This window comes from Crocuta crocuta, unplaced genomic scaffold (assembly GCF_008692635.1).
Source record: "Crocuta crocuta isolate KB4526 unplaced genomic scaffold, BGI_CrCroc_1.0 scaffold135, whole genome shotgun sequence".
Lineage (NCBI taxonomy): Eukaryota > Metazoa > Chordata > Mammalia > Carnivora > Hyaenidae > Crocuta > Crocuta crocuta.
Genome location: NW_027530503.1, coordinates 145163 through 156805, shown reverse-complemented (window position 1 = coordinate 156805; position 11643 = coordinate 145163). Strand labels below are relative to the sequence as shown.

Below are 11643 nucleotides of genomic sequence, written 5' to 3'. Positions count from 1 at the left end.
TACAGTCCACCAAAAAAAAAAGCAATTAGGACTCAAAAAACAAAAAACAAAACAAAACCCCGACACAGTCCACCAGAAGTCTCCTAGAACTGACCCATGAATATAGCAATTTCGCAGGGTGCAAAATCAGTATACAGAAATCGGTTGCATTTTTATACACCAACAATGAAGGAACATAAAGAGCAATCAAGAAACTGATCCCTTTCGCAATTGCACAAATAACCATAAAATACCTAGGAATAAACTTAACCCAAGATATAGGAGATCTGTATGATGAAAATTATAGAAAATTTATGAAGGAAATTGAAAAAGACACAATGAAATGGAAAAACATTTTATACTTCTATGGGTCAGAAGAATATTATTAAAATGTCATTAGTACCCAAAGAAATCTACACATTCCATGCAATCCCAATCAAAATTGCACCAGTATTCTTGTCAAAGCTAGAACAAACTACGCAAAATTTGTATGGAACCACAAAAGACCCCGAATAGCCAAAGTAATATTGAAGAAGAAAACCAAAACGGGAGGCATCACCATCCCAGACTTTAGCCTCTTCCACAAAGCTGTCATCATCAAGAGACTGCGGTATTGGCACAAAAACAGACACATAGAGCAATGGAATAGAATAGAGAACTTACAATTGGGCCCATAAATTTATGGCAAACTAATCTTTGACAAAGTAGGGAAGAGCATCCAATGGAAAAAGACAGCCTATTTAAAAGATGGTGCTGGGAGAACTGGACAGCAACATGCAGAAATTAGATCATTTCATGCAGAAACTCAAAATGGATTAAGGACCTGAATGTGAGACAGGAAACCGTCAAAATCCTAGAAGAGAAAGCAGGAAACAACCTCATTGACCTCCACCACAGCAATTTCTTACTTCACAGATCCCCAAAGGCAAGGGAATCAAGAGGAAAAATGTATTACTGAGACCTAATCAAGATAAAAAGCTTCTGCAAGGCAAAAGAAACAATCCATAAAACTAAGAAGCAAAAGATGGGATGGGAAAAGATAGTTGCAAATGACATATCAGGTAAAGGGCTATCCAATATCTATAACCAATTCACCAAACTCCACACCCGAAAAACAAATAATCCAATGAAGAAATGGGCAGAAGATATGAACAGACACTTCTCCAAAGAGGACATACCGATGGCCCACAGTCACGTGAAACGATTTTCAGCATCCCTCTTAATCAGGGAAATACAAATCATAACCACACTGTGATACCATGGCACGCCGGTCAGAGTGGCTAAAATGAACAAATCAGGAGACTATAGATGCTGCCGAGGATGTGCAGAAATGGGCACCCTCCTACACTGCTGGTGGAATGTAAACTGGTGCAGCTCCTCTGGAAAACAGTATGGAAGAACCTCACAAAATGAATTATAGAACTCCCCTATGACCCAGCAGAAGCACTGTCAGGAATTTACCCAAGGGATACAGGACTGCTGATGTATAGGGTCACATGTACCACAATGTTCAAAGAAGCACTCTCCACAATAGTCAAAACATGGAAGATCCTAAGTATCCATCAACTGACGAATGGATCAAGAAAATGTGGTATATTTATACAATGGAATACTACAGGGCAGTGAGAAAGAATGAAATCTGTCCATTTGTGACAATATGGATGGAACTAGAGGGTGTTATGCTGAGTGAAATAAGTCAGGCAGAGAAGGACACATACCATATGTTTGCACGTATAGGTGGATTAGGAGGGAGTAAACGGAGGACAATGAGAGAGATAAAGGGAAAAATAGTTGGGGAGAGGGAGGGAGGCAAACCATGAGAGACTCTTGAATGCCAAGAACAAACTAAGGGCTGATGGGGTAGGGAAGAGGGGAAGGGAAGTGATGGGCATGGAGGAGGGCACTTCTGGGGATGAGCACTGGTTGTTATATGTAAACAAACTTGACAATAAACGATTTATGAAGAAGAAAAGAACAACGGTAGAATCAAACCAGAAAAAAAAAAAAAAAGCTTCTGCATGGCAAAGGAAACAATCCATAAGACTAAAGGACAACTGACGGAATGGAAAAAGATAGTTGCAAATGACATATCAGATAAAGGGCTAATATCCAAAATCTATAAGGAATTCACCAAATCCACACTCGAAAACAAACAATCCAATAAAAAAGTTATTTTAAATAAAATGTTAAAAACTTTCTTCACCTCACTACCCGCAATACTTAAGAACATCTTCATAAATAATCTCTAGTGTTAATTGTGTTTTATTTATATTCCAATTTTTTAAATGAAGCTTCTATGAACTTCTAATAATAAAACAACTTATCAGAACAGGAAAAACTCCTACACTGATGTATATTTGATCCTCTGCCTCTGCTTCAGATTGGTTGCTATGGAAGTCATATAAATCACACATTCTTTAAACTTCACATCGACGTCTTAAGGCTGAGAAAAAATTTATTAAAATACCAGACACTGTCAGAAATTCTGATAAAATAAAGCCACTTAAAACATAACATTTGGTGAATTTAATTGTTGCAAAGCGGCCAAACTTTAAAACCAATGACTCTTGGTACAAACAACAACATGGTTGTATTGACAAGGATTTATGCTGAGCAAAAGCCCTACAAATAAAGTTCATATAATATAATTACACATATACACATTCTATAAAACCAAAACTAACCTGAAGAAACATGAGAAAGATTAATAGTTCTATGGGGACACGGTGAAGAAAGGAACTAGGAAGAAAGAATTCCAGGGGAACTATAAGAGATTTTAATGGGAATTATGTGTTCAGTCTTGATCACGTTGACTCACATCAGTGTTCTATCATATCACACACTCGGCATGTGCACCTCACTCTATGTCCGGTACATGCATCAAAGCTCTTACAAATAAACACAGAGATTACTCAGTAGGGAACAATGATAGTGACATGTTAAAGACTTAAAATACACCTGCACTGACCCTATTCCCTCTCTATGTAAGGTAAACTCCAGAGCGAGCAAAATCATCATGGACCCATTACAGAAAATGTTCCGCATTCCTGAGGAGCCGGCCCACTCAGGCCTGCAGGTGGACTGAGGGAGGTCGTAGGTCCTGTAGGGAGGAGCACGGGCCCAGATCCTGGGCTCACTCTCACCACATACGTGCACTTGGACACCTCACCACTCTCTACAATTTGGTTGTAGGTTCACATCTGCTTATAGGATATGATGACACCTATACCCCACGAGTAGTGTGCGAATGTAAAACCAAAGTCTCATATGGAGCAAAAGTGTGATCTCTGGAAAGTGATAATAACAACTTTTATTTATCCAAAAGCTATCAATACACCAAATTATAGAGATTTACTTCTGCTCAGGCCACGGCCCTCATTGTAACGACTGAATACATAGCTGCTTATATACGCAGAGGACATGCAAATCAGACCCGCCCTGTGCTGATTAAACCGGCCCAGCCCTGACCCTGCAGCTGGGAGAGGAGCCCCAGCCCCGGGAGTCCCAGGTGTTCCCATTCACTGATCAGGACAGAACACAGACATCACCATGGAGTTTGTGCTTCGCTGGGCTTTCCTTGTTGCCATTTTAAAAGGTAATTCATGGTGAACAAGAGACACTGAGTGTGTGAATGGATATGAGTGAGGGAAACACTAGATGTGTGACTGTTTCCTGACCAGGATGTCTTGTGTCTGCAGGTGTCCAGTGTGACGTGCAGCTGGTGGAGTCTGGGGGAGGCCTGGTGAAGCCTGGAGGGTCCCTGAGACTCTCCTGTGCAGCCTCCGGATTCACCTTCAGTAGCTCCTACATGAGCTGGGTCCGCCAGGCTCCAGGAAAGGGGCTGGAGTGGGTTGCATACATTTATAGTGGTGGAAGCAAATACTACGGAGACTCCGTGAAGGGCCGATTCACCATCTCCAGAGACAACGCCAGGAACACGCTGTATCTGCAGATAAACAACCTGAGAACCGAAGACACGGCCACGTATTTCTGTGCGAGAGTCACAGTGAGGAGTCATCAGGGTGAGCCCAGACACAAACCTCCCTGGAGAAGGGGATCAGCACCACCAGGGGGCGCACACTCTGCACACTTCTGGTTTATATTCCTAGGAGCAGGGACAGATGGAAGATACAGGCAGGTTTCCTGTCAGGGTCTGGGGCTTCCTCCCCATAGAGTAGTTTCCCCCAGGGAGCCCTTATGGACACATGATTTTGTGCTTAACTTTCAGTCTCTGAATGAGATACTTGAAATAGGAAACGTATACGAACATGCACAGAAGACAGAGGTGTTGGCACTAGCTTAATCCTTCCCACTAGAAATGAATTAATTACAGATATCTTGATGAATATCATATAGAGCTTTACAAGATTCCCTGTTGCACTCACTGTTTATTACACGCCTGTCCAGCTCAGTGTGCAAGCCCACTAGAAGCCGCATACAGTGCATGGTGGACACGAAGCTGCAGAGGCGCCGAATATCTTCATCTAGAGAAGACAGGCTCCTGGTGGGCTCATTGTGGGAAGCATGTTCACTGCACCAATATTAGTTGAACGCATGGGAAACCACATGGACCCCTACCACGGCATTGTGTGGATGCGGAACTTGAAGTTCATACACACACACAAACACACACACACACACACACACACAGGCGGGGAGAGGGAAATAGGAGTGTATGGAACTTTCATGGGCTTCCTCTTTTCATAAGTGTGAAATCAGTTAACCTGGATCTGACACAAAATGTCATCAGAGCTGTGTGTCCTTCTGAGGCTCAATTGCACATCTTGAATTTCTAGTCATGGTATGTTATTTCCTCAGAATCCAGCAGGGAGAATCTTACCACAGACATCAGGTCGTTTTTCCTTGTAGAATAGTGAATGTCTCTCTACCTTGCTCTCATAAGTGTGTTGTGATTCCATTCATGTCCATGCAAACTCCAGGACAGTATCTCCTTCCCAGGGTCCCGAATGTACTCACAGTACAATGTCCCCTGTTCCATAGATGGTGATGCTCACCGTCCATGTGTGGTAGGAAACCCTCCCTAAGGAGAGAGAAAAAAATGAAGAGAGGAGAGAAGACTTCAAGATCACCTAGATATGCGCCCAGGTGCCTACATCCCTCATGTTCTTGTAAACTGAGACAACTTAATCAGACTGCATGTTTATGTGTGTTACCATATATGGGAGACAAAGAAATAGAAAATGTATAAAAAACTAAGCCCTGTGATGTGGGCCTCTCAGTTCTTTTGGGTACGAACCCAACTGAGCGGTGCCAGCAAAAATAAAGTTGCTTCTTGGAAAGAAAAGCCTCAGTGTCACGGCTCTCTGGGTGAGAATCCTGCAACACTTGTGCATCTGCATCGTGATTCCTTAGGTGGTATTTTCCAGAAACTCCCCCCACACACAGAGATCCACCGTCTGCTCTGAGCGATGATCAGTCGTCATTTCTCCTGCAAAATCTTCCCTGCTCTCTTGGAGCACAACCTCGTATGCACTACTTGAGATGTTGACATGGAATATATCACACTTCACCCTCATCATTTACAGACAACAACTGCCTATTAACATATAACAGAAAAACAGGACATTGTTCAATATGGGACAAGGATGTGGTTACAAAACAAACCTGGAAAAAATCTCTGCATTTCTTCCCATGCCTTTTTATTTCCTCTCTATCCGGGAAACGGGGTGCGGTGCTATGAGGGACGTGAGGCTCTGATGGACAGGGAATGCGGTGTCCTGCGTGAAACCAGCACTGACCCCAACCTCAGAGGAGACACAGGAAGTGCCCTTCTACTCTCGGCGTCCTTACGTTTTCCTGACATCCCAGGAGTGTGCACCTGATGTCATACCTCTGTCCCTTAGGTGATATTGTGCCCCATGGATACAGGAGGTCAGGACCACTGCCACCCTGAGCATGAAGCTCTTTGGGAGGGTCGTTCTCAGGAGAAGCACATCCAATTTGAGATCTTCATCTGTTGTCAGTCATTCTGTGTGTGTGTGTCTCAGACATTCCAGGATGTGTAAGATCAGTTACTGATAACACACTTGCTTCCTTGTGACTGTGCTCAGGTTGTGTGGACTCACCCAGGTGAACCTGGAGAAGGAGACTCAGGTGTACAGACTCTCGCTGTCTCTCTCATTTACCTGCATCACCACTAAATTCTCACCAACAGCAGTCGACTTCAGATATTTTTCATTTAATTCAGTTTTTGCAACTCTAGCCTCCAGTTTTGCTCTGCAGAGTGGGCAGACTGTGCTCAGTTATGTTATTGTAAGATATTTGGACATCGGATTCTTTTAAAAGAGGACCATGGGGGAGAAGAAGGGGGAAAATAGTGTGGGAGAAGGAGGGAGGCAAACCATGAGAGACTCTTGAATGCCGAGGACGAAGTGAGAGCAGATAGGGGTAGGGGAAGGGGAAGGGGTGTGATGGGTATGGTGGAGGGCACTTGTGGGGATGACTACTGGGTGTCATATGGAAACCAAATGGACAATAAACTACTTTTATTTTTTAAACTATTTTTAAAAAATGTATTCATTTAAACAAAATAGTGGATACATTGTCTAATTCTAATGCACTTCTTTCTCTAGCAACCTTAATATGACTCCTCTTTTGAAAATCAATGATGACATATATATGCTATTGAATATGTTATTAGATTTTGTAGTCAAGAATTTTGTTTTGAATTACTACTGATACTACATTTTAAGTCTGACAAAGGGTCACATATTTGTATTTAACATATGAATTTATGATGCAACATCACTTATTAAAAAAAACTTAAAGTAACAATTAGCTTTTGATTATCACTTGAAATATTATATTCCCATTTTCTCAATATTTTATTATTTGCACAGGTTTCCAAAATATAATCTAGATCATATAGTGGCATTAAAATTTATTTATTTTTCCTGAATTAAAGATTTTAACTTCTTTCTAATAACAGTTTAGCAATGAATTTATTTCAAGGCTAAATATCATCTGCTTTAGATATTACTTTGGATTAAGTATTTATCCCATAATTCCCTTATAGATGTACAACGTTTGAAAAAAATAATGGCATTTTCACTGCAGCTCATGTCTAGACTAGACATGTGCAGATAATCTTGTATGTTGTACATGCATTGTGTCTCCATGAATGTCATTTGTCTCAAAGACACATGATTGCAGAAAATACTAGACTGTCATCTGTATCATACACTCCACCTTCCAGAACAGGCAGATAATCATACTTTCCCAACATCTCCTGCCATTCTGGAGCAGCCACATCCCATGTTTCTGGGAAGGATGCCTCCAGAAATGTCTGGGACGGAGGACCAGCTGGCTGCCCGAGCCAACTGCTCAGTAAACTACAGAAGGACATGAAGAGAACTATGGAGGAACAACGGCCCTTCTGCCTGTTTGGACCCAACTGTTACAGACGCAGACCTATCCAGTTGATGTCGTAAGTTTGCTGGCAATGTGAGTTTATCTTCAGGATAAAATAGACTAGGGACCCTGGAGGATTGAGAACATACTTGTCACACCCCCTAATTGGTAGGAGTCTACACGCCAGCACAGGGTGAGGTGCACTCAAATCTAGTGCTGGTGTCTGAGCTGAAAAGCAGAATGTGGAAGAATCCAGAGCCTAGGGAGGTGAAGGGGAGGATGAAATTCTCTTCCATCAGAGGTTGTTATGGACAAATAAATAAGTTCATGGGAGATGGATTAACAGGAGAAAGAAACCAAAGATTCATTACATGTGCACTGAGGTCCAGTAAAGAAAATCAGACCCTAAGAAATGAACAAGTCAGATAATTTAATACATTTTAGAGAAGGAGGAAACCAACTTGACAACAATCTATTTGAAAAAAATAAATAAAAAGTGTTATGTTAATAACCCAAAAAAAAGAAAGAAAGAAAAAGAAAAAGAAAAGAAATTTGCCCAGAACTTATATGAAACCAATCCTGACATGCGACACTCATGAAATCAGGGTGGCTGAGGTATTCAGGGGGCACCCGGGATCTCAGAGCTCATGTCCAGAACTGGTAGTGTTTCACCATCAGTTTCCTGTGGAGCATCTTGATCATCATGTCCTGCAAACTTCATCGTGATCAGCAAACTGACAAACTCTTTTCTAAAACCTTTCCAAACACAGTTGTCGTCTCATGTTTACAGCGAACTGTTATAATAGTAATGCCTACTTTAACAGTGACCAAATTCTGGGATAAATCAGCTCCTATAGCCAGACCAGTGCCTCTGTGCATTTGCAAGTACAGTGGCCACCATTTCAAAAGTGTATAAAGTAATTTTCAAACAGAGGAAACTGACTCATATCAAGTGTTCTCAATTTCATTGATTTCAGCAACCCCTGTCTCTTTTATCTTCTTTAAGGTTTTCCTTTGATGTCTATGAAGAGAAACAGTGAGTAATGACCCCTGTGGTTGTCGAAACCCCACAGCATCTCCATCAGCTCCATGACTCTCTCTCTCAAGGATTCTCAGTATCTCCATGCTCCTGTGAGAGAAAAGAGTTGTTTTCTACACTTGATTCCTTTTGTTCTCCCTCCAGATTAGGAATCCAGAGACATCCAGTAATGAGTGGGAGGAGTCGCCAGTATCGTTGTTCACATTGAGTCCAGTCTCACAAGACTGGCAACCAGGGGTCCATTTTCTGGAATAGTAGGAATGCTTCGCAAAATACACCTGTCTCCTGCACCTGCCTCTCCCCACAACATGAGCCCAGAACTTCCTCACACTCAGCTGGAAATGAAGTCAGATATAAGGGACCAGATTTAAATTCCATTTAATGGTTTATTTTCACCACGCTCTTTTCCATGCAGCTACACTATGTTGTACACCTATCTAGAATATTCCAGAATTTCCTGTCCTCCACATCCTCATCAACAGTTGATATGTTCTCAATGTATTTGTTTTGGTTTTAGCATACCCTTGCTAACAGCTGTGATGTGATAGCTCAGTGGTTTGGGGATGGATTTTTCTGATAGGTAGTGATGTTGAACATCATGTCATATGCTTGATGGACATTTGTCTGTCTTTTGTAGAGAAATTGAAATTGACATTCTTGGTCCAATTTTGAGTGTGTGAATTTTTGATGGTGTTAGGTCTATTTTGGTTTCAGGTTTGGGTATTTTGGATACTAACTCCATTTCAATATATTTAAGTGTAGTTTCCACCATTTCATAGACTCTCTTCTTACTCTGCTAATATTTGCTCTACACTCTTTATAGTTTGATGTACTCGCACTTGTCTGCCTTTGCCTTCGTTCTTTGCATTTTTGCTTTTACATGAAATAAATCACTGTCACATGAATGTCATGACATTTTTCTTTTGTGTTTTCTTCTACGGCTTTTAGGGTCAGGTGTTTTGCTTCATCTTTAATCCATCTTAGTGTTTTCTGTGTCTATGTATCTTATGATGTACGATTATGGCCAAATGTCATTATTTTGCACATAGATATCAACACCATTTNAAAAAAAAAAAAAAAAAAGAAAGAAAAGAAAAGAAAAAGCACAAGTAACAAAATCTAACAGTGCACCTAAAGAAACTATAGGGAGAGAAACAGGAGCACCCAAACCAAGGAGGAGAAGAGAAATAATAAAAATCGGGGCAGAAATAAACAATATAGAAATCAATGAAACAATCGAACAGATGAACAAAACCAAAAGTTGGTTTTTTGAAAAAATAAACAAACTTGACAAACCTCTAGCCGGGCTTCTCAAAAAGAATAGAGAGGGCACTCAAATACACAAATTCATGATTAAAAAAGGTCTTATTACAACCACACCATCAGAAATACAAGCAATTAGGAGATTCTGGCAAGATGGCGGAGAAGTAGGAAGCTCCATACTTACGCTTGCAGTCATACTTCACACGGAAAAGATCTGAAGCCATCAGAAACCTTATGAAACCCGAGAGATTGGGAGAAAAAAAGACACAGAATCCACTGAGAAAGCCTTCTAATGTGAGTGCGAACTGAGGAAGATAAAATCGGGCCGGGATCGGAGACTCCAGGGTCGGAGGTGATCCCCCTCTGCGGGGAGGGAGAGGGGAAAAAGAGAGACTCCAAAACAGAAAAACCTCCTCTCGGGGAAAAACCCCCACTCAGGGCATAGAAAGACCCTGCGCGCCAAATACCTGCACGCCAGGTCCCCTCGCGCCAAATGGTCCCGCACGGGCTGAGTGCACAGACTGCTTCTTTGTGCTTCCTCCCAGCTGGCTGGACTTCAAGAGTAGCGGCGCACCTGCCGCATTGTCCTCCTGGCTGACTTGGGCCCCTGGAAGAGCCATGCGCGGACACCGGGCGTCTGCGCTCCTGGCTGGCTGGAGCTCTAGAGGGAAGGCAAAGAGCTAAAAACTGGGAGATTTGCCCGCGAGTTCGTGTTTCGGTTGACGAGACATAGAGGGACCTGGTTTTCCTCACTCCAGCAGGCTCGGTGCACCCGGCAGGCAAGTCCCTGCCCATGCTCGCCAGCCCGACACAGAGAAGGAAGCAGCAATTCTGACTCCACCCCCAGAGCTAGGCAGGAGGCCTGGAATTTCCCCGAGGGGGTTTCCTGGGAAGTTGTGCCTAAGGCAATTTCAGCGGGGCTCTCAGACTGGGATTTGGAGACTGGGACTGGCCTGGGTTGAAGAGTGCACCACCTTTGGCTGCGCCCCAGGTACGGGGAGTTTACACACCCAAAAAAGCGAGGTGCAGCGCTTGGTTCAAGAAGGGACTGGAGCACCGTCACTCTCCTCCCCACAACCGCCAAGGCAGAACCCCCGCCTGAGGCACTGGATCACACCACGCCTAACCCTGCTTGAGAGGTGCCCTCCTCCCTTTTCTTTTTCTTTTATTTCTTTTCTTTTCTTTTTTCTTTTCTTTCTTTTCTTTTCTTTTCTATCTTTTCTTTTCTTTTCTTCTCTTTTCTCTCTTTTTTCCCCAGAACACTGACCTGATTAACTCTGGTCACCAGCTTGCTTAAACAGTCACATTTAGTCCATTCTATAGATGTAAATTCTACACGTACTCACCTTTTCATCTCTTTCTCTCAGGAGTAATGAGACTATATAGTTTCTCTGGATAATACCAGCATCCTTCTCTCACTTACCCAACCATAGTCCACCCTTTAGCTCTTTGAAAAAAGCTTCTTATCCCTTCTGCCTGTTCATTATATTTCCAATTTTGCCTCATCCCCGCCCTGTCTTCTCTCTCTTTCTCTATGCTCTTCAACCAGCACTGCATACACATGGCTATTTAACTGTAGCTGGGAATTCCGGTTATATGCTTTAAACCGTTCTTTACCCATCGGTTTTCTTCTTTTTTCCTTTTCTTTTCTCCTTTTTGACCCTTTTATATATTTTATACGCTCTACTATTCGCCCTCCCGCCTCCATCTTTTCTCTTAACTTTTTCGTTTTCCCTCTCGCTTTGCATGTTAGTTGAATCAGCCTGTGCGTTTGTGTGCTCCTGCTCCCTGTGTGTTTGTCTGTCTGTTTTCTTTTCCAGGGCTACCTCAAGAAACAAGCCAGAGTACACAAGGTGGAGAGTCCCAAATATCACTACGAATAGGAAAATAAAATAACCAAGGTCCCAACAAGAGAGACCAAGAGATACCATTCAAAAAACACTCTCTGAAAGGATAGGCCCTGGACAGTCAAAGAGTCTACTTGGATACAA

The 11643-nt window shown here is 42.4% G+C and overlaps 1 protein-coding gene across 1 annotated transcript in view; it reads left to right on the top strand.

Annotated features, from left to right (window-relative positions):
* The window catches only part of LOC144233802 (uncharacterized), a 58055-nt gene that overhangs the window by 38901 nt on the left and 7511 nt on the right, over positions 1 to 11643 (top strand). Inside the window, exons 3-4 of the mRNA XM_077766844.1 lie at positions 3678 to 4001; positions 7196 to 7326. Coding sequence (XP_077622970.1) covers positions 3678 to 4001; positions 7196 to 7326 — 455 coding nt within the window. The remainder of the gene's footprint in view (positions 1 to 3677; positions 4002 to 7195; positions 7327 to 11643) is intronic.